This window comes from Pristiophorus japonicus, chromosome 17, assembly GCF_044704955.1.
Source record: "Pristiophorus japonicus isolate sPriJap1 chromosome 17, sPriJap1.hap1, whole genome shotgun sequence".
In the NCBI taxonomy this organism is placed as follows: Eukaryota; Metazoa; Chordata; class Chondrichthyes; family Pristiophoridae; genus Pristiophorus; species Pristiophorus japonicus.
Genome location: NC_091993.1, coordinates 56,899,654 through 56,920,533, shown reverse-complemented (window position 1 = coordinate 56,920,533; position 20,880 = coordinate 56,899,654). Strand labels below are relative to the sequence as shown.

The window sequence follows — 20,880 nt, the reverse complement described above, 5'->3', positions numbered from 1 at the left end:
CCTTCCACTGCCTGCGCTTGGCCTCTTCATGCTCTTTGTGTTGAGACTCAAAGAGCTCAACGCCCTCCCGGATGGACTTTCTCCACCTCGGGCGGTCTGCAGTCAGGGTCTCCCAGGTGTCAGTGGTGATGTCGCATTTTACCAGGGAGGCTTTGAGGGTGTCCTTATAACGTTTCCGCTGTCCTGTTTGGCTAGTTTACCATGAAGGAGCTCCGCATAAAGCATTTGCTTAGGGAGTCTCGTATCTGGCATGCGTACTATGTGGCCTGCCCAGCGAAGCTGATCGAGTGTGGTCAGTGCTTCAATACTGGGGATGTTTGCCTGGGCGAGGACACTGATGTTGGTGCGCCTGTCTCCCAGGGGATTTGCAGGATCTTGCGGAGACATCGTTGGTGAAAAATCTTCAGCGACTTGAGGTGCCTTCTATACATCGTCCATGCCTCAGATCCATACAGGAGGGCAGGTATTACTACAGCCTTGTAGACCATGAGTTTGGTGATAGATTTGAGGGCCTGGTCTTCAAACACTCTTTTTCTCACACAGCCAAAGGCTGCGCTGGCGCACTGGAGGCGATGCTGAATCTCCGCATCAATGTCTGCCTTTGTTGATAAGAGGCTCCCGAGATATGGGAAATGGTCCACGTTGTCCAGGGCCGCACCGTGGATCTTGATGATTGGAGGGCAGTGCTGTGCGGCGATGACAGGCTGGTGGAGGACCCTTGTCTTACGGATGTTAAGTGTAAGGCCCATGCTTTCGTATGCAGGTCGCAGGAACACCTTGGAGCAGTAGGTCAAAGGAACAATGACCACGAAGCAAGCAGCTGGGACCCAACATCTTCCCTTGCTGCACGAGTCTACAATCGACAACAGCAGCGACTGGCTGGATGGGTGATTGTATGACTTCAATCAATCTCTAAAAAGTCTTGTTCTGTAATTTTTAGTTGTTTTTTGTGTAATAAACTAACAGTTGGGTTTAAGCCTAAACTTTGCGTTACGTGGAGTCCTTCCTGTAATTCCCAAGATCTATGAATCAAAGTAGTGTGGAAAACGAACACCCTACAATACTAGTCACAATGTCATTACAGGTTGTTTTTCCAGATGCTGCCTGACCTGTATATTTCCAGCATTTTTTGTTTTAATTTCACTGGTTAAAATTCAAGTGGAAAGATGGAGGATTTTAAGGTGAGAGTTCCACAGAGCAGGGTCAGGGCAGCTAATGAGTATCACCAATGGTGCAGCAAAAGGAGTGACCAAACACATAAGACTAGAGTCAGAGGAACAGAGCTTGTGGAAGGGGTGATTGGGCAGGAGAAGATTGCAGAGATAGGGTGGCACAAGGCCATGTAGGAATTTATAGATGAGGGCACAGGTTTTCAATTTAATGCTGCCGGTTTGGGATTCACTGGATGAGTGCTGCCAGTTTGGGATTTCACCCGAGATATCAGGCTGGATTATGTGCTGAAGTCTGTGGAGTGGGGCCTGAACCAATGGCTTCCAGACTCAGGTGAGAGTGTTACCACTGAGCCATGGCTGATCTTATAAACTGCGATTCTCCTTTGTGCTGCTGCATGCATTGGACCATCGGTAGCAGCTCAAATCTCAGCTCCAAATAAAATAGCAATCTCCATCTGAAGTGAGAAAGTTCCAAGTTTCCACTTTAGATAGGCCTCCTGAACTAACCAAGTGCACATGACCTAATTCCACAATGGAGGGCAATTATTTAAGCGAGGGGTTCTCAACCTTTTGCTCCCGGGAGGGGGGGAAAAGAGGTCCAAGTCGGGGCCAGAGTCGCCAGTTTTGCTCAGCTCAATCCGCCTTTACGCAATGGTGTGTTTTTAGATTTTCTTTTTTTTTTTAAATCCCAGACCCCTTGAAATCTTCTCGTGGACTCCCAGTTGAGAACCCCTGATTTAAGCCATTTATTTTAGAGGAACAGAACACAGCATGAAGGCGTATCCCAGACAGGAGGCATAAACCAGCGAACAACAAATCCTTTCTGTCCAGTACCAGAAGGTAACTCCTCTCCTCAATCACTTGGAGTTAACTTATTTATAACTAAAGCAAGAGAGGAACATAGGAACAGGAGTGGGCCATTCAACCCCTCAATCCCATATTGTTAATAAGATTATGACTGATTTGTACCTTAACTCCATGTACCCTCCTTTGTTCCATATCCCTCGACATCCTTGCCCAACAAAAATCAATCCATCTCAAGCTTGAAAATTTCAATTGGCCAACGGCATCCAGAGCCTTTTAGGGGAAAGTTTTTCAGATTTTCATCTTGTGTGTGAAAAAGGTGTTTTCTGATTTTAAGAGTTTCAACTTAAAAAACAATACGTTTGGAGTATGCCTGTGTATGCTGCGACACTGGAAGTTGTTTTACCTGTTGCAGGTCCATGACCCGCGGCTGTACCCACGTCATGTGCACCTTATGGTCCACCTCGTCGATGCTCCCTTTCACCAGGCCTGCAGACAGTGCTTTCATCACCAGCATTTCAACCTGATGGAACAGAACAGCGATTAAAATGGTAGAGGAACAGCCTCACGTCAGCCAGCTTAATAAATCCTACCTTCACATGCCTCTTGCCAGGGCCGACCCTCCCAATGTGAACGCTGGATGCAGAGTCTCACATGCTAGGAATGTAAGCTGCAGGGGGATTGCTGAGCTCCCCTTTAAACTGAAGGAAGAGCATGGCGGTCTCCCGATCTGGGTTCGCAGCAGACAAGGCTCAGTGCCAGGGGTGACACGCTCAGATATTGGCCCCATTAACCTCACAGTGGCTTTGACTGCAAATCAGAATGAGCTTCTTATAAACATTTCAGCGTCGCAAATCGTCAAAACAAAGGCCCACGTCTCAGGATCCCTGTGCGGACTTTGGTTCCATCACTCAGTTCTCACCAGTATTCCGATTCAGCTGATATAACACAGAAGCACAAGGAACAAGCTGCCCTGCAAATAGCAAGGACAGAGCTTGGTAACCTTTTAGTTATGAACTGTTATTCAGTAGAGCACATTACATCGACCTCTACTACAGTTCCGCTTATCCTTTGCGTATAGTTTACCCTCTGCATATGAAAGAGTCGGCCAAACAGGGAGCAGGGCACTGCACCCAAGGGTTGGTACCTTTGTGTTGGCCGTATGGGTCCCACTGCCATAGAGTTCTCGCTCTGCAAACTTACAGCAGCTCTCGGAGATGGCAGCAGAAATATTTGATCTAACCAGGTCATTTACACGCCAACGTAAAGCTATAAATTTCAAACAGAGCAAATGGAAAAGTTGGAGCCCTCTGCGACCTCTACCACAGAACAGACACCGAGCATCTACTTAACCGTGATCCGGCCTCAGACTCACCGCGTCGACAGGTACTTTGGCCTGGTGGGATATTTCCTGGAATGTCATCTGCCGGTGATTGGCTGGTCTTGTAAACACCATCTCAGAAATACAAAGAACTTCAATAAAAACAGTAGAATGAAATCCAAACACAGAAACTTGCTGATTAGAGACAGTGGGGGGGGGGGGGGGGTGCTGCCCCTGCACCCCCCTCCTCTCCAGTTATACACTTGCCCAATTTTCCTTTCTACTCAATTCAACGGAAAGAAAACATTGGGTGTGATGTTTTATTTTGGGGGGGGGGGGGGGGATGGGAGGAAGAGGAGAGAAGGGAGGGAGGGAGAGAGAGAAAAGAGAGAGAGAAAGAGAAAAGAGAGAGAGAAAGAGAGAGAGAGAGAAGAGAGAAAGAGAGAGAGAGAGGAGAGAAAGAGAGAAAGAGAGAAAGAGAGAAAGAGGAGAGAGAGAGAGAGAGAGAGAGAGAGAGAGAGAGAGAGAGAGAGAGAGAAAAAAGAGAGAGAGAGGGAAGAGAGAGAGAGAGAAGAGAGAGAGAGAGAAGAGAGAGAGAAGAGAGAGAGAGAGAGAGAGAAAAGAGAGAGAGGGAAGAGAGAGAGATCTGCAACTGCCACTTCACCACCACCTCCACCCAAAGTACAATGATGGTGCAATTCGCAGAAATGTCTAGATCCAAACCACAGGATGTGTGAACTCTTTGGGCCCAAGTTTCCACATGATTTGCGCCTGATTTTTAGGAGCAACTGGTGGAGAACGGACTATCTTAGAAATCGCAATTCTCCACATTTTTTTTTCTGCAGTTCTAGTCAGGTAGAACAGTTCTACTTTGGAACAGAATTTTTTCTTCAAAAGGGGGCGTGTCCGGCCACTGACGCCTGATTTCAAAGTTTCCACAGTGAAAACGTAGTCCAAACTAAAGTAGAATAGAGCCAGTGAAGATTTTTGTAGAACTGAAAAAACCTGTTCTATACATTAAAAAATCAGGCGCAGGTTACAAATTAGGCGTCCAGAACGAGGTGGGGGGGGGAGGGGGGGGGAAGGGAAGTCATTAAATTCTACAATAAATCCTTATTTATACTTCTACAAATATTATACAAATAAATCCAACCTGAATAAACATTTATAAGCAAAGAAAAGATTAAAATAAACCATCTTCCTACCTGTGTGAAAGTGCTTCAGGCACGGAGAATTCTGCAGGCGTTCGTTCCCGCGGGGGGGGGGGGAAGAGAAGGGAACAGCCGCTTTGTTCCCGCGGAGGGGGGGGGGAATTAAACAGCCTTTCGTTCCCGCAGGGGAGGGGGGGAAGGAGAAAGTGAGAAGGCTGCAAGTGCTAATGTGCTTTTATTAAAAAAATGTTCATAAATTAAACAGCTACAAAGAACTACAAAAATGGCCGAGTGCCAATGTTTTTTTCACACTGAGCATGCGCGAACGCTCCAACGTGCACGCGCAGCGTTGCCGGCAGGAAAAAAAACTAATTTAAATAGTACCCGCCCCCTCCCACTTACAAAATCGGCGCGAGTGTAGGCTCCGCCCCCCTGGGCGCCGCACCAGGCAGACAAGGAGCTGCAGAACGCTCCAGAATTGCGAGTTTTTTTTTTAGGCGCGAAAAACGGGCGCCCAGCTCAGAGGGGCACCCGTTTTTTATCGTGTGGAAACTTGGGCCCTTTATAACTGGTTACAGGTCCAAGTAGTATGGCGAGCAGTTGGTTACTGTGATAATCACAGTTGTAAATGCACTACACATAGCAGTGTAGAAACCCAGGGGTTTGTTGCCAAGATGTCAATCTGTATGAAACTGATCAATGTAGTAAGTCAAATTTACAATTTAACGAGGATACCATTCCTGGTTGTCAACAAGTCCTCAGGCAAAGTACCAGTCTGGAAGATTGCCACATAATATTGGGCCCAAGTTTCCACATGATTTGCGCCTGATTTTTAGGAGCAACTGGTGGAGAACGGACTATCTTAGAAATCGCAATTCTCCACATTTTTTTTTCTGCAGTTCTAGTCAGGTAGAATAGTTCCACTTTGGAACAGAATTTTTTCTTCAAAAAGGGGGCGTGTCCAGCCACTGACGCCTGATTTGAAAGTTTCCACAGTGAAAACGCACTCCAAACTAACTTAGAATGGAGCAAGTGAAGATTTTTGTAGAACTGAAAAAACCTGTTCTACACATTAAAAAAAATCAGGCACAGGTTACAAATTAGGCATCCAGAACGAGGTGGGCGGGGGGGAGGGGGGGGGGGGGGAAGGGTGGGGCGGGGGAAGGGAAGTCATTAAATTCTACAATAAATCCTTATTTATACTTATACAAATAAATCCAACCTGAATAAACATTTATAAGCAAAGAAAAGATTAAATAAACCATCTTCCTACCTGTGTGAAAGTGCTTCAGCCAGCCTCACAAAACGAGGCAGCCGTTCCCGAAGGCGGGTGGGAGGGAGGGAACTGACTGAACGCGAGGGGATGGGGGGGGGGGGGGGATGAAGCCGTTCCAGACGGCGGGAATGACGCAGGGAAGCCGTTCCAGACGGCGGGGAGGGACCCAACTGACCGAACGCGGGGGGGGGGGGGGGAAGGAAGCCGTTCCAGACGGCAGGCGGGAGGGAGGGAGGGAGGGAACCGACCGACCGAATGCAGGGAAGCCATTCCAGACGGCAGGGAGGGACCCAACCGACCGAACGCGCGGGGAGGGGGGGGGGGAAAGGAAGCCGTTCCAGACGGCGGGCGGGCGAGCGACCGAACGCAAGGGGGGGGGGGAGGAGGAAGCCGTTCCAGACGGCAGGCGGAGGGAGGGAGGGAACCGACCGAATGCAGGGAAGCCGTTCCAGACGGCGGGGAAGGACCCAACCGACCGAACGCAGGGGGTGGGGGGGGGGGGGGGGAGCCGTTCCAGACGGCGAGCGAGTGAGCAGGCGGGAGGGATCCAACCGACCGACCGAACGCAGCGGGGGGGGGGGGGGGGGGGGGCGGAAGCCGTTCCAGGCGGCGGGAGGGAGAGAAGGAGACAGAAGGCTGCAGGAAGCCTCAGAAATTGAGGAGCCATTTCCCCGACGGCAAAAGGGGGAGGTCGTCAGGAAACGGCTGCCTCAACTTTGAGGCTTCCTGCAGCCTTCTCAGTGCTGATGTGCTGATGGCAATGTTCTTTTATTAAAAAATGTTCAAAAACTAAATAGCTACAAAGAACTACAAAAATGGCCGAGTGCCAATGTTTCCTTCACACTGCGCGTGCGCGAACACTCCAACGCGCACGTGCAGCGTTGCCGGCAGGAAAAAAACTAATTTAAATGGTACCCACCCCCTCCCACTTACAAAATCGGCGCGAGTGTAGGCTCCGCCCCCCTGGGCGCCACGCCAAACAGACAAGGAGCTGCAGGGCGCTCCAGAATCGCGAGTTATTTTTCCGGCGCCGTTTTAGGCGCGAAAAATGGGCGTCCAGCTCGGAGGGGCGCCCGTTTGTTATCGTGTGGAAACTTGGGCCCAATATTTCAATCTTCCTCTGACATACTTTCTGCTACCAGTTACTAAAGTGTACAATAAGAGCACAAGAAATGGGAGTAGGCCATAGGACCCATCGAGCCTGTTCCGCCATTTGATAAGACCATGGCTGAACATCTACATCAACTCCACTTTCCCACCTTATTTCCATATCCCTTGATTCCTTTAGTGCCAAAAAATCTATTGGTCTCAGTCTTGAATATAGCCAACGACTGAGCATCTACAACCCTTTAGGGTGGAGAATTCCGAAAATTCACAACCCTCAGTGAAGAAATTTCTCAGCTCAGTCCTAGGGGACAGCCAAGGAAAGAAACTCAGCATCTACAATGTCAAGCCCTCAGAATTTTATACGTTTCAATGAGATCACCTCCCATTCTTATAAACTCCAGAGAATATAGGCCCGTTCTACTCAATCGCTTCTCTTCAGACAGTCCTCTCATCCCAGGAACCAATCTAGTCAACTTCATTGCACACTCTGAGGCAAGTGTACCCTTCCTTAGGGAAGGAGACCCAAACTGTACACAGTACTCCAGGTGTGGTATTACCAAAGCCCTGTATAATTGCAACAAGGTTTCCTTACTCTTATACTCCAATCTTGCAATAGAGGCCAATGCCTTCCTAATTGCTTGCTGTACCTACAGGTTAACTTCCTGTGATTCGAGTACAAGGACACATTTACTAGTCTCTCGCCTTTTAAAAAAATTCTGCTTTTCCATTCTTCCTACCAAAGTGGCTAATTTCACACTTCCCCACATTATACTTCATCTGCCCCACTCACTTAACCAGTCAATATATCCCTTTGCAGTCTCTTTGCATTCTCCCCACAGCTTACTTTCCCACCTAGCTTTGTTTCATCAGCAAACTTGGATACATTACACTTGGTCCCCAATGATATAGACTGAACAGCTGAAGCTCGAGTACTGATCCGTGCAGCAATCCACTAGTTACACCCTACCATCCCGAAAATGACCAATTTATTCCTACTCTTTGTTTTCTGTCCATTAACCAATCCTCAGTCCATGCCAATATATTACCCCCAATCCCATGAGCCCTAATCTTGTGTAACACCTTAACTAATGCCTTCTGAAAATCCAAATATATTACATCCAATGGCTCCTCCTTATCTACCCTGCTAGTTACCCCCTCAAAAAAATAGATTTATCAAACGCTATTTCTCTTTCATAAAACTGCTGACTCTGCCTAATCAATGCGCTATTTCAAACAAATATTCTGCAAGTCAAAAATGTACCATCACACATCTAACAAATTGAATATGGATTGCATAGAATCTACAGCACAGAAACAGACCATTCACCCCAACTGTTATTTCTTTATACTTCATATGAGCCTTCTCCCACTCTAACTACTGCATTATAGTCAATTTGCTTATTGATTTGTTAATTAATTATTATTTTCTTTATACACACATATAAAGACAATTAAAGTTAGCTTACAAGGCAAAGTAACCAGCTTAGCAAAAAGGTAGATGGAAAAAATACTGAGTAGCTTGACCAATAATGAGCAAACATTTTTATCACAATAGACTATAACTGAACAAAACACATTGAAATGGCAAAAAATCACAGACCTTGGAAAGACAGGAGATGTAACGGCTGGGGCCAAGATCTGCTCAACCATAGAAACTAGACTGATAAGGGAGTTTCACTAGACAGACAAGAGGAGCCCCATGTGCAACACAAACATCTCTTGAAATAGCTGTTTTTCAGTGGACAGTAACAGAAGAGGAGGGACGACGTGAGATCAGAGGAGAAGAGAGAGGGCCTATCAGGGGAGAAAGGAAGGTTGAGTGTAAATCGGTGACAGGTCCAAAGAAAAGCCATAGATTTGAATTGAAAGAAATGGTATAAGAAAGGGACCATGGCAGGGATTAAGCGTAGGAGAGGATAATTCAAGGAATTCTTGGAGACACCTAGGAGAGAATACGGACCTGGGGCCAACGTCAAATAATTTGGAATCAGATATCTGAGTTTCTTGTACGACCTCTTCCCACCCTGCTCTTCCCTTCTCCTTCATGTGTGCATCAAGCTTCCCCTTAAATGCATCAATGACTCCATGTAGCAGGAAGCTCAACATTCCCACCACTCTCTCTGCAAAAAAATTCTTCCTAAATTCTTTATTTGATTTATCAGAGACTATCTTATATGTATCGCCCCTTGTCCTGGACTTGCCCACAAGTTGAAGGTTTCTCCAAATCCGATCCTCTCAAACCCCTTCCAAATTTTAGAAGACCTCTATCAGGTCTCCTCTCCGTTTATCCCAACCCCACTCCCAAAGAGAGCCCCATACTGCTCAATCTTTCCCAGTAGTTGCATCCTCTCAATTCTGGGAACATATTTCAAACATCAGACCAACCAATTCATTTCCACATGCAGCAGAGATACTGAAGCTCCTTCTTTAAGTTACCCACATCCCAACTACTGTGAATTGGTGAAGGTTAACCACCCATTAACCTTAGGACCATGAATAACGGGCTCCCTCTATTGTCTCCTATTCAGATTAGTGGCTTACAGCAGGAATAGATCTTTTAACAGATGCAGCTAATAGCAGAGAGTGCAACCTTCCTTGTTTCACAATTTACTAAAAACTTTATTGTGCTTTTTCCGCTTTAACAAAATGCAGCAAAAGAGCTCACACTGCCAGTCCCCTTGTTTACAAGAAAAGTGACGTTACAAATTGGGGTTTGCCAAACTGACTTGGCACAGTGCTAGGGGAGAGGAGCTTGCCTGGGGAAGGTGCTGAGCAGAGGCCGGACAGTGGGAGAGATAAAGAAGTCGGCAGGCAAGTTAGCCTAAGCCCACTCACACTTTCTAGTGATCAGCTGCAGAATGGCAACGGTAGCAAGTGGAACAGGGGACATGGTAACAGATAACTATTCCCAGTAAACAACCCAGTATTATGAAGTGAGATAAAGCGTCCACAATAAAATCTTCCATTCCCCAATTTTTTAAAATTAATTCTTGAGATGTCAGCGTTGCTGGCATAGTCAGCATTTATTACCCATCCCTAGTTGCCCTGAGTAGCAATTTGATATGACTGACTTACTTGTTGGGCTACTTCAGAGGGCAGTTAAGAGTCAATAACGTTGGTGTGGGATTGGAGTCACAAATAGGCAAAGACGTCAGGTTTCCTTCCCGAAAAGACATTAGTGAACCAGTTGGGTTTTATACAACAATCCAACAGCTTCATGGTCACTTTTACTGAAATCAATTTTTTACCACATGGTGTTTTTTTAAAAACTGGATTCAAATTCTCAAACTGCTGTGCTGCGATTTGAGCTTGCATACTCTGGATTATTAGTCCAGGCCTCGGAATAACTGGTCCAATAACATAACCGCTACGCTAATATACAGTAACAGCACTGGCAGGAAAGGGAACACCTTTCAGACAAGTCCCGCTTTGGAACATTATACCCCGAATCCAGGAGCGACAATGCTAGGAAGTGCTTACTTTACATTAACTATCTCCCTGCTCTCCATTTAATAGCATATCATTATCACTGTCACTTGGTAACTGCAGAACTTACCTCCATTAGACAGAGCAGCTGGAGTTTCTCTTTCAGTCGCTGTTCATTATTGGCCAGGTCAGACTGCCAGAGAGAGAAAAAAATGGGTTAATGCAGACATCATGAGGTGCAGTGACACACAGCGAGGGGGCCCGGGGTATGGCTGGGCTGGGCCAGTACTTTCACTTTTCTCCCAGCATTCGTTAAACATGCTCGTATTCCGATTTTACTTCAGTTAATTAATAAAAGGACAACACCACTTCTCCCCCCCCTTTGTTGTCAACTACACTCATGACCCCACCCCCCCACACCTGAACTGCGAGACTCTGCACCAAACCATTACACAACACAAGAATTAGGAGCAGGAGTCGGCCATTCAGCCCCTCGATCTGTTCCGTCATTCGATGAGATCATGGCTGATCTTCTGCATCAACTCCATTTTCCTGCACTGTCTCCATATCCCTTCATTTCCTTAACATCCAAAAATCTATCTCTGTATTGAATATACAGAACAATTGAGCCTCCACAGCCCTCTGGGGCAGAGAACTCCAAAGATTCACCACCCTCTGAGTGAAGAAATTTCTCCTCATCTCAGTCCTAAATGGCCGACCCCTTATTCTAAGACTGTGACCCCTGGTTCTAGACTCTCCAGCCAGGGGAAACATCCTCCCTACCTTGTCAAGCTCTGTAGGAATTTTGTATGTTTCAATGAGAGATCTCATTCTTCTAAACGCTAGAGAATATAGGCCTTGTCTACTGGATCTCTCCTCATACGACAATCCCCCCAACCCAGGAATCAGTCTGTTGATCCTTCGTTGCACTCCCTCTATGGCAAGTGTATCCTTCCTTAGGTAAGGAGACCAAAACTGCATAGGTTACTGCACAAGATAAAAGTTCAGGGGGTTGGGGGTAATATATTAGCATGGATAGAGGATTGGCTAACAAACAGAAAATCGGGTTCATTCTCAGGTTGGCAATCAGTAACTAGTGGGGTGCCGCAGGGATCAGTGCTGGGACCACAACTATTTACAATCTATATTAACGACTTGGAAGAAGAGACTGAGTGTAACGTAGCCAAGTTTGCTGACGATACAAAGATGGGAGGAAAAGCAATGTGTGAGGACACAAAAAATCTGCATAAAGGATATAGACAGGCTAAGTGAATGGGCAGAAATTTGGCAGATAGAGTTTAATGTTGGAAAGTGTGAGGTCATGCACTTTGGCAGAAAAAAAATCAAAGAGCAAGTTATTATTTAAATGGAGAAAGATTGCAAAGTGCTGCAGCACAGCGGGACCTGGGGGTACTTGTGCATGAAACGCAAAAGGTTAGTATGCAGGTACAGCAAGTGATCAGGAAGGCCAATGGAATCTTGGCCTTTATTACAAAGGGGATGGAATGTAAAAGCAGGGAAGTCTTGCTACAGTTATACAGGGTATTGATGAGGTCACACCTGGAATACTGCGTGCAGTTTTAGTTTCCATATTTACAAAAGGATATACTTGTTTCGAAGGCAGTTCAGAGAAGGTTTACTAGGTTGATTCCGGAGATGAGGGGGTTAACTTATGAGGAAAGGTAGAGTCGGTTGGGACTCTACTCATTGGAATTCAGATGAATGAGAGGTGATCTTATCGAAACAAATAAGATTATGAGGGGCTTAACAAGGTGGATGCAGAGAGGATGTTTCCGCTGATGGGGGAGCTAGAACTAGGGGGCATAATCTTAGAATAAGGAGCTTCCCATTTAAAACTGAGACGAAGAGGAATTTTTTCTCTGAGGGTTGTAAATCTGTGGAATTCACTGCCTCAGAGAGCTGTGGAAGCTGGGACATGGAATAAATTTAAAACAGAGATAGACAGTTTCTTAACCAATAAGGGAATAAGGGGTTATGGGGAGCGGGCAGGGAAATGGATCCGAGTCCATGATTGTATTAAATGGCGGAGCAGGCTCGAGGGGCCGTATGGCCTACTCCTGCTCCTATTTATGTTCTTATGTTAAAATTATCCACAATACCCCAGGTGAGGAGACTAATTGATGCCCTGTTTCTGACTGCTCCACATTTGATCGGGGTGGAGGAGCAGTGAGAAATTGGGGCCCAGGAGTGGCGAGGGTTCGGGGCCGGAAGAGGCGAAGGTTCGGGGGCAGCACGGGCCAGCCCACACTGCGATCTATGGATAATAGGAGCACGTGTGCGCACTAGGTCCACGCAGCAGAGCTTGGTCTCCAGTCATCTTGGTTAATCCTTGCCACTGGATCAAGACCTAGCTCTGTCAAGCCCGTGTGGTGGCTGGTGTGCAACGGCCACCCCACGTTAAAAGAATCCTTGCACAGGCATCTTCCACCCTTTAAAATGTAGCTCGGGACCTAGATTGTCAGGTCCCTCATTGAAACATCTGTGAACTCATCCCTTTTTAGTGTGGAAGCGGGTCATCCTCGATATGAGGGACTGCCTAATACTATATAATTGCAGTAAGACATCTTCACTCTTGTACTCAAATGCTCTTGTAATAAAGGCCAACATACTATTTAATTTCCTAATTGGTTGCTGTGCCCGCATGTTAACTTTCAGTGATCCGTGTACAAGGACACCCAGGTCCCTCTGAACACCATTTCCCAATCACTCACCATTTAAAAAATTCTTTGCTTTCTATTTTTCCTACCAAAGTGGATAACTGCACATTTCTCCACATTATATTCCATTTTCTATGTTCTTGCCCACATACTTAGCCTTTCTATATCCCCTTGAAGCCTCTTTGCATCCTCTTCACAACTTACATTCCCACCTAGCTTTATATCATCAGAAAACTTGGATATACAGGTGGAACCTCCCTTATCCAGAACCTTCAGGACCTGGCCTGTTCCCGGCGAGGGTGGCGGAGTGGGGGAGGCGATGGATCGCGGGGTCAGGCCAGCGATTGCGGGAGTCGGCAGCGAGAAAGGACTTCAATTTGTTTATGTCGGAGTTCTGCACATGCACCACCCGGTGGCTGGGAATGGCTCCGGACAAGGGGTAGTTCTGGATAAGGGAGGTTCAACCTGTATTACATTTGGTCCCATCATCCAAATCATTGATATAAATTGTGAATAACTGAGACCCAAGCACCGATCCTTGCGGTACCCCACTAGTTACAGCCTGCCAACCCGAAAATGACCCGTTTATTCCTACTCTCTGTTTTCTGTTTGTTAACCAATCCTCAATCCATGCCAGTATATTACCCCCAATCCCATGAGCCCTAATTTTGTTTAATAACCTCTTGTGTGGCACCTTATCGAATGCCTTCTGAAAATCCAAATACACCACATCCACTGGTTCCTCCTTATCTATTCTGCTAGTTACAAACTCAAAACATGAACAAATTTGTCAAACACGATTTCCCTTTCATAAATCTGTGATGACTCTGCCCAATCCTATTATTTTCTAAGTGCCCTGTTACCATGTTCTTAATAATAGATTCTAGCACATTCCCTACTACTGATGTTAGGCCAAATGATCTGCAGTTCCCCATTTTCTCTCTCCCTCCTTTCTTAAATAGCAGGATTACATTTGCTACCTTCCAATCTGCAGGCATCGTTCTAGAACCTATGGTATTTTGGATGATGACAATCAATGCACCCACTATCTCTATAGCCACCTCTTAAAACCCTAGGATATAGGCCATCAGCTCCAGGGGATTTATCGGCTTTCAGTCCCATTTATTTCTACAGTAGTTTTTTTTTGACTATTAATTTATTTCAGTTCCTCATGTTCACTAGACCTTTGGTTCTCCACTATTTCCGGGAGGTTTTTTGCATCTCCTTCTGTGAAGACAGACAAAGTATTTATTTAATTTCTCTGCCATTTCCTTATTCCCATTATACTTTCTCCTGTCTCAGCCTGTAAGTGACCCATGTTTACTTTTGCTAATCTTTTCCTTTTTACATACCTATAGAAGCTTTTACCGTCTGTTTTTATATCTCTCACTAGTTTGCTCATATTCTATTTTTCCTTTCTTCATCAATTTCTTGGTCTTCCTTTGCTGAATTTTAAAATCCTCCCAATCCTCAGGCATACTATTTTTTGCAACATTATAAGCCTCTTCCTTTAATCTAATACTATCTTTAATTTCTCTTGTTAGCCGCAGTTGGACCATTTTTCCCGTGGTGTTTTTATTCCTTAAGGGAACATATATTAGTTGTGAATTATGAATTCTTCCTTTAAATGTTTGCTATTGCTTTTCTACGGTCATATCTTTTAATCCATTTTTCCAACCTATCTTACCCAACTCGCCTTGCATACCTACATAACTTGCTTTGTTCAGGTTTAGGACCCTAATTTCAGACTTAACTAAATCACTCAAGCGCAACATAAAATTCTTTCATATATCATATTACTGCTACAGCTAAACTGTTTCCACATTCAACAAGTTATCTTCACCAGGCCAACCAGCTTTTAATAATAATTTTGCAGATGGATCATGAGAAAAAGATTATCTACACCACGGGCCTTCCTGATACTTTAAAGGAAAGCCTCCACACATCGCATGAAATATTTGAACCGGAGCTGAGCTCCTGGCACCACATCCTCTCATTAGAGGCTGCCTACTTTCTCCTCCATAACAGAGCGAGCCTTTGGCTCAGTGCTACTATTCACAGTACTGAGTCAGAATGTGTGGATTTGAACCCCGCTCCAGACCGTTCCGGTGACTGGAGACCGGAGACTGGAGCTCCGGCTCTGAATTCTGGGTTGACATCCAGCGGGGCACTCGTGTCCAGTGGGTGTGGGTGGCCCCACCTCATTGTATGGGTTGCAGGACCCCATAAAGTCCTCCCCTGCATAAGACGAAGCCTCGTATCGGCTGGGATAAAGATGGTTACAGCCATGGAAGGAGTGTTCACGTACCTGCCTAAGTATCCATCCTTCCACTACTTCAACTGTTCTCCAAGGGAAGAGTAGATGATACGAAAGCAACCTCAGTAATATCATCCAAGCAAGAGCAGAGTTCGTGAATGTCAGCAGTGGGGAAGAGGAAGAATACGCCAGATTCCATCTTCATCCAACATCCACAGGTTTGCTAGAATCGTGATCCTACGCCAGAATCCTGGACAGCGTTTCTCAGTACTAGCCCACGGATGTTAATCCTGGCCACCCTGTACCACCCCTGGCTAACTCGGTGTCAATCAGCGATGAAGTCAGGGACTTCCTGGCCACGTGGCTCAGAACTACATTTACACCCATCCCCCGAACCATTAGACCATGATGTCAATGGTCATCATGTGACTGGTTCTTGCTCATACCTTCTAAAATTGCTTTCCTAGAGCAGCTCATCAGTAATCTTTCCATAGATAAATACAAGATGCAACAGTTAAACACAATGTTTGTCGAATAGTGCTGCTACAAAATGGCTGTCAGTCACATATTCCTATATAACAAGTCATCACGACTGCTGAATTCCCATCTCAGCTCAGCAGCGACGATGGGGTGCATTAGTTCACTCAATGGTTGTCTGTTATGAACTAGCCTGGCCACTTCAGTCATTTCTATCCCTTTCTGATCTCCCAACACGGCCCCCCGAACGGCAACGTCCCCGGCACAGCCCTCCGAACGGCACGGCCCCCCGAATGCAGCAGCCTCCATTGCAACATAATCCCACTGTTTGCTAACTTTAAGTCACATTGTTCAGATTCAGCTAAGTTTTTTTTAAAAACAGTGACAGAAAGGGTGAACTTGCCTGGGATCCCCAGTAGGTTTTCAGACAGAAGAAGGTCTCTACATCGCCACTGTTGAAAGCATACAGAGTATCAATCAGCCACTGGTTCTCTGTATCACGCAACGATTCCAAGATTGGGTGCATCAGCTGCAAAAATGGAGAAGCTTTACCAACAACAGCACACAGGGGAAGAGCACCAATTTATGTTGAAGCAACACACGAGTCTCTATGTTATCATTCCACGCTTGTTTTGGAGGAAGTTTAGCAACTTCCTTACATACAAACGACACTAAATTCCTGCTCCAGAAAAACAAACTTGAAGCAAGCCATTTTCTTTTTTGATTTTTTAAATTTTCCATCACAAACCTATTTGCTCAGTTAAACACTACCCTGCTCTTTCCCCCTAGCCCTGCACATTTTTCCACTTTAAGTAGTTACCTAATTCCTTTTGGAAAGTTATTATTGAATCTGCTTCCAGCACCTTTTCAGGCAGCGCGTTCCAGATCACAACTCATTGCGGAAAAAATGCCTTCATGTCACCTCTGGTTTTTTGCCAAGTTCCTTAAATCTGTGTCCTCTGGTTACTGACCCTTCTGCCACTGGGAACAGTTTCTTCTTATTTATTCCCACAAAACCCTTCATGACTTTGAACACCTCTATCAAATCTCCCCTTAAACTTTCTCTGCTTGAAGCAGAACAACCTTAGTTTCTCTAGTTTTTCATCACTGGCACCATTCTAGTAAATCTCCGCTGCACCCTCTCTAAAGCCTTCACATCCTTCCTAAAGTATGAGGCCCAGAATTGGACACAATACTCCAGCTGGAGCCTAAACAGTGTTTATAAAAGTTTAGTATAACTTCCTTGTTTCTGTACGTTATGCACTATTTATAAAGCCAAGGATCCCATATGTAGACTTCAATCTACATAGAGACTGGGCAAAGTAATAGTGTGGAGGACGAATTCATGGAATGTATACAAGATGGTTTTCTAGATCAGTATATTGAGGAATCAATTCCCTAGGCTATTTTAGATCTAGTGTTGTGTAAATGAGAAACTGGACTCCCCCACTTCAGTATTTTCACATTTGATTTTTCCTTGTCCTTTTCTGTAACTATTCTAAACCTAATTATCATGATCGCAGTTTTTCAAATGCTCTTCCACTGAAACATGCTCCACTTGCCCCATTTCACTCCATAGAACTGCTTCCTTCATCATTGGGCTGGAAACATCTGAATCAGGAAAGTCCTCCTGTACACATTTCAGGAAATACTCACCCTCTTTGTCCTTCACTGTTACTATCACAGGCTAGGTGAGGATATTTGAAGGCCCCCCATTATCATTACTTACGTTCTTGCATCTTTCTGTAATTTGCCTGCAAATCTGCTCCTCATCTCCTTCCCACAAATTGCTGGCTTATCATCATAGGCAGTCCCTCGGAGTCGAGGAAGACTTGTTTCCATTACTAAAGTGAGTTCTGGTGGCTGAACATTCCAACACGAGAGCCACAGATCCTGTCATAGGTGGGACAGACATTCGCCGGGGGAAGGGGAGGGGAAGGAGGGGGGTGAGGGGGAATGGGACTGATTTGCCGCACGCTCCTTCCGCTGCCTGTGCCTGACCTTTTCACACTCGCAGCGTTGAGATTCGAAGAGCTCAACGCCCTCCCTGAGGCAGTTTCACCACCTAGGGCGGTCTTCGGCCAGGGTCTCCCAGGTGTCAGTGGTGATGTCGCATTTCACCAAAGAGGCTTTGAGGGTGTCCTTGTAATGTTTCCGCTGCCCACCTTTGGCTCGGTTGCCATGAAGGAGCTCCACGTAGTGCAATTGCTTAGGGAGTCTCGTGTCTGGCATGCGAACTATGTGGCCTGCCCAGCGAAGCTGATCGAGTGTGGTCAGTGCTTCAATGCTAGGGATGTTAGTCTGAGAGAACACTTATGTTGGTGCATCTGTCCTCCCAGGGGATTTGCTGGATCTTGTGGAATGCCGTTGGTGATATATCTCCAGCGACTCGAGGTGTCTTCTGTACATCGTCCATGCCTCTGATCCATACAGGAGGGCGGGTATTACAACAACAGCCCTGTAGACCATGAGCTTGGTGGTAGGTTTGAAGTCCTGGTCTTCGAACACTCTCTTCCTCAGGCGGCCGAAGGCTGCACTGGCGGCGATGTTGAATCTCCGCATCAATGTCTGCCTTTGTTGGTATGGGAAGTGGTCCACGTTTGAGGGCTGCGCCATGAATCTTGATGACAGGGGGGCAGTGCTGTGCGGTGAGGGCAGGCTGGTGGAGGACCTTTGTCTTACGGATGTTAAGTGTAAGGCCCATGCTTTCAAATGCCTCAGTGAATACATCAACTATAGCCTGGAATTCAGCCTCAGAATGTGCACAGACGCAGGCGTCGTCCGCGTACTGCAGTTCAGCGACAGAGGTTTGGGTGATCTTGGACCTGGCCTGGAGGCGGCGTCGATTAAACAGCTTCCCACTGGTTCTGTAGTTTAGTTCCACTCCAGCGGAGAGCTTGTCGACAGTGAGGTGGAGCATGGCAGCGAGGAAGATTGATAAGGGGGTTGGAGCGATGACGTAGCCCTGTTTGACCCCGGTCCGTTCGTGAAATGGGTCTGTAATGGATCTGCTGGTAAGGATCACGGCCTGCATGTCATCGTGGAGCAGGCAAAGGATGTTGACAAACTTTCGGGGGCGTCCAAAGCGGAGGAGGACGCTCCATAAATCCTTACGGTCGACAGTGTCAAAGGCCTTTGGCCTATAATATACACCCAACAGTCTAATAGTTCCTCTATTGTTCCTTAATTCTAACCAAATAGATTCTGTTTTTGAACTCTCAAGCACACCACCCTTTGCAGGGCTGTAACAGTATTTTGGATCAATACTGTCATCACCCCACCTTTTTTCCTTCCCTATCTTTCCTGAATACAGTGGAGCCAGCAATACCAAGTGCCAATTCCTTCCCTGGTTTGACCTGTGTCTCTGTTATTGCCACTTTTATCAGTCCCATGTGGTGACTTGTGCCTACAGCTCACCGACATTATTTACCATGCTCCATGCATTTACACACATGCACTCCAAACCCATCACATTTCTCCTGTCTGATTTCTATTTCGGAATTTCTGTTGGTCTCTCCCAGTCCTCTGTGTACCTTGCATCTCCTCTCGAATGCTTCATCCAGGTGCCCCTCCTATTGCCGTTCCCCACAGCACTAGTTAACGTTCCGTGAGGACAATGGTCCCAGCCCTGTTGAGGTGCAACCCATCTTGTACACATACATCCTGCCACGTAATTGGTCCCAATACCATATGAATCTGAAGCTTTCCCTACTGCACAGTCCCGGAAGATTCCTGCCTCTTCCTGCCCTGCCGGAGCACCACCCACTTAACTCTCCTCCTAAACACTCTGTAGCTGCGGGGTGACCACTTCCGTTTGCTCCAGGAAATTCTCAGCCTCCCGTATGCACTGCAGTCACTCCTCATGCTCAGAAACCATGAGCTTGAGCAACTGGAGGCACTTCCTGCACAACATGGCTGCACATATGGTAAGGAGACATGAAGCATCCTGGAGTTCCCACATGGCACAGGCAACGGGTCTCTGCTGTCCCATCATTTTTCTTAAAAGTCTATCTACTTTAAATTGGTATTTATTTAATGTAATTAAGGTCCCTTTAATGTTGGTATCCACTGCTTAGTTCATTTCATTTTATCTCATTGGATCTAATTAATTACTCATTATTTATATATTTATTGTTGCCCCTTGGTTTAAAAGTACTTAGTACCTCCTTCCCCCCTGCACCAAATTCCCATTGTCACTAAATTTCTGGCGTCACTGTGTTTAGCAGATTCATCCAACTCTCACCAAGCTCTGTGCTTAAAGCTCAGTAATGAGAAAGGTGCAATTCAAAAGAGGAGGAAAGACAGACACATACAGATGCACTTTGATTGGAATACGAGGCTACATTTAAAATATGATGGAAAGAAAAGTGACTGATTCAGAAAGGTATAAATCAACAGAAATATTTGATAAGATAAGAGCAAAGACAGTGGGTTCCACAAAATGTACTACTGGAATTCAAATGCACAGTACTCCACATGCCACTAATAGGTGATCAGCAAGGTGCCAAACACGAGAAATGACAAATGCACAGTACTCTACATGCCACTAACAGGTGATTAGCAAGGTGCTAAACACGAGACAAATGCACAGTACTCCACATGCCACTAACAGGTGATTAGCAAGGTGCCAAACACGAGACAAATGACAAATGCACAGTACTCCACATGCCACTAATGGGTGATTAGCAAGGTGCCAAATGCGAGACAAATTCACATCACTGTGAATTCCACAGCTTTTAAGAACTGTGCTAGTGAACAATTTGCCTGTACAATCATGGAAAATTATGGACAAAACACATGCCTACCCACAAAGCAGGAGTCCCATTTACAGTCAGTAAACATTACAATTCTGAAGCAGCATGGGAAAGCAGTTCGTGAGCAGGGACATGACTAATTCCGCAAATCCTTCATTTGATACTCACCAGTTCGCCAAAGTTATAAATCCCTTCCCCCAGTAGTGCAGCCAGGCCCAGAGTGAACGCTCTCTGTTGCTGTGATCCCACTAGTAAGAAGGAACATTAAAAATATTAGGCAACAAACTATTAGCTTAAGAACTACTTCAGAACACGTACAAGAGCAAGTTGTGGCTCAGTGGGCAGCACCCTCACAGAAGTCAGAAGGTTGTGGGTTCAAGTCGCACTCCAGAGACTTGAGCACAAAAAGACACTCCGAGGGAGTGCTGCACTGCCGGAGTGGACGTCTTTCGGACGA

At 46.0% G+C, this 20,880-nt stretch overlaps 1 protein-coding gene across 1 annotated transcript in view; it reads right to left on the bottom strand.

Moving 5' to 3' along the window:
* psmd13 (proteasome 26S subunit, non-ATPase 13) overlaps window positions 1-20,880 on the bottom strand; it is a 58,502-nt gene that overhangs the window by 8,410 nt on the left and 29,212 nt on the right. Inside the window, exons 8-12 of the mRNA XM_070858744.1 lie at window positions 20,592-20,671; window positions 16,073-16,198; window positions 10,388-10,450; window positions 3,352-3,432; window positions 2,383-2,499 (exon numbers count right to left, since the gene is read on the bottom strand). Coding sequence (XP_070714845.1) covers window positions 2,383-2,499; window positions 3,352-3,432; window positions 10,388-10,450; window positions 16,073-16,198; window positions 20,592-20,671 — 467 coding nt within the window. The remainder of the gene's footprint in view (window positions 1-2,382; window positions 2,500-3,351; window positions 3,433-10,387; window positions 10,451-16,072; window positions 16,199-20,591; window positions 20,672-20,880) is intronic.